Below are 1,070 nucleotides of genomic sequence, written 5' to 3'. Positions count from 1 at the left end.
GCAGGGCGGGGGGCTGCCTCCCCCTGTCCCTTCCACAGGGTCCCTGCGCCTGGTGAACGGCAGCCACCGGTGCGAGGGGCGCGTGGAGATATTCTACCTGTCGCAGTGGGGGACGGTGTGCGACGACGCCTGGGACCTGCGGGACGCCAAGGTGGTGTGCAGGCAGCTGGGCTGCGGGCACGCCGTGGCGGCCTGGGGTGAGGCACGCTATGGCCAGGGCACCGGCTACATCTTCCTCGACAACCTCAAGTGCAAGGGGCACGAGCCCTCGCTGCTGCGCTGCTCCCACATCCGCTGGGACGTCCACAACTGCGACCACTCCGAGGACGCTGGTGCTGCCTGTGGCACCCTATGACCACCCAGGACCTTCACACAGGTACGGGGGGAAGGAGATGGTGGAGGGAGCTGGTGGTAATGCCCATGGAGAGGGGCTGAGCCCTGGCTCGTGGCGGGGACAATCACTCTTTGCCTCAGTTTCGCCACTTGACCCACAGGGGCACTGGCTGGGCCCCCCTTGAGGGTTTGAGGATGGGGAGAGCTGGGTGGAGAGTGGGCTTTTCTCAGCTCCTAAAATATTGGCTGAAGCTTTTCCCCTCTGAATTGACCCTCAGAAAAACAAACCCATTTTGGTGTGAAATCTGGTTGCTTTCAGCCATTTTGCTTAGGAGATGAGGAGAGGAAAATGGATTTTCTGCTGTGAAAATGACGTTAGATTATACTCGGAAAATGTAAAAGGGGGCTGAAATCAAACCAGGCTGCTCCAGCGGCTCTGCAGTGAGCTGCTGCTGCTCTGCAATTTGCTTTGCAAACCTCCCAGCAATCCAAAGACCAGGTTTTTCTTCCCATTTTGGCAGAAGAAACACCAAGCCCTCACCAACCTCCAGGCAGCAGAATCTCACACTGTCTGCAGCCCCGTCCCGCTCCACAGTTGCCCACTCTTCCTTCCTCGTGCCCGTTTTACCTCCTGTTCCTTCTGGAAACGCCGCTGGGTTGGCAAAGGGCTCAGCAGAGATTTCCCTTCCCCAGGGGCTTCAGCACAGCCAGCCCCTGCCCAACGAAGCTGCTGGGGA

The 1,070-nt window shown here is 59.4% G+C and overlaps 1 protein-coding gene across 1 annotated transcript in view; it reads left to right on the top strand.

Annotated features, from left to right (window-relative positions):
- Positions 1 to 355, top strand: part of SSC4D (scavenger receptor cysteine rich family, 4 domains) — a 7,660-nt gene extending 7,305 nt beyond the window's left edge. The window contains exon 9 of the mRNA XM_010142110.1: positions 39 to 355. Coding sequence (XP_010140412.1) covers positions 39 to 355 — 317 coding nt within the window. The remainder of the gene's footprint in view (positions 1 to 38) is intronic.
- The last annotated feature ends 715 nt before the right edge of the window (positions 356 to 1,070 follow it).

The sequence above is a fragment of the Buceros rhinoceros genome, unplaced genomic scaffold (genome assembly GCF_000710305.1).
Source record: "Buceros rhinoceros silvestris isolate BGI_N320 unplaced genomic scaffold, ASM71030v1 scaffold27938, whole genome shotgun sequence".
Lineage (NCBI taxonomy): Eukaryota > Metazoa > Chordata > Aves > Bucerotiformes > Bucerotidae > Buceros > Buceros rhinoceros.
Note: the sequence above shows the minus strand (reverse complement) of the source record. Positions and strands in the feature narration are given on the sequence as shown.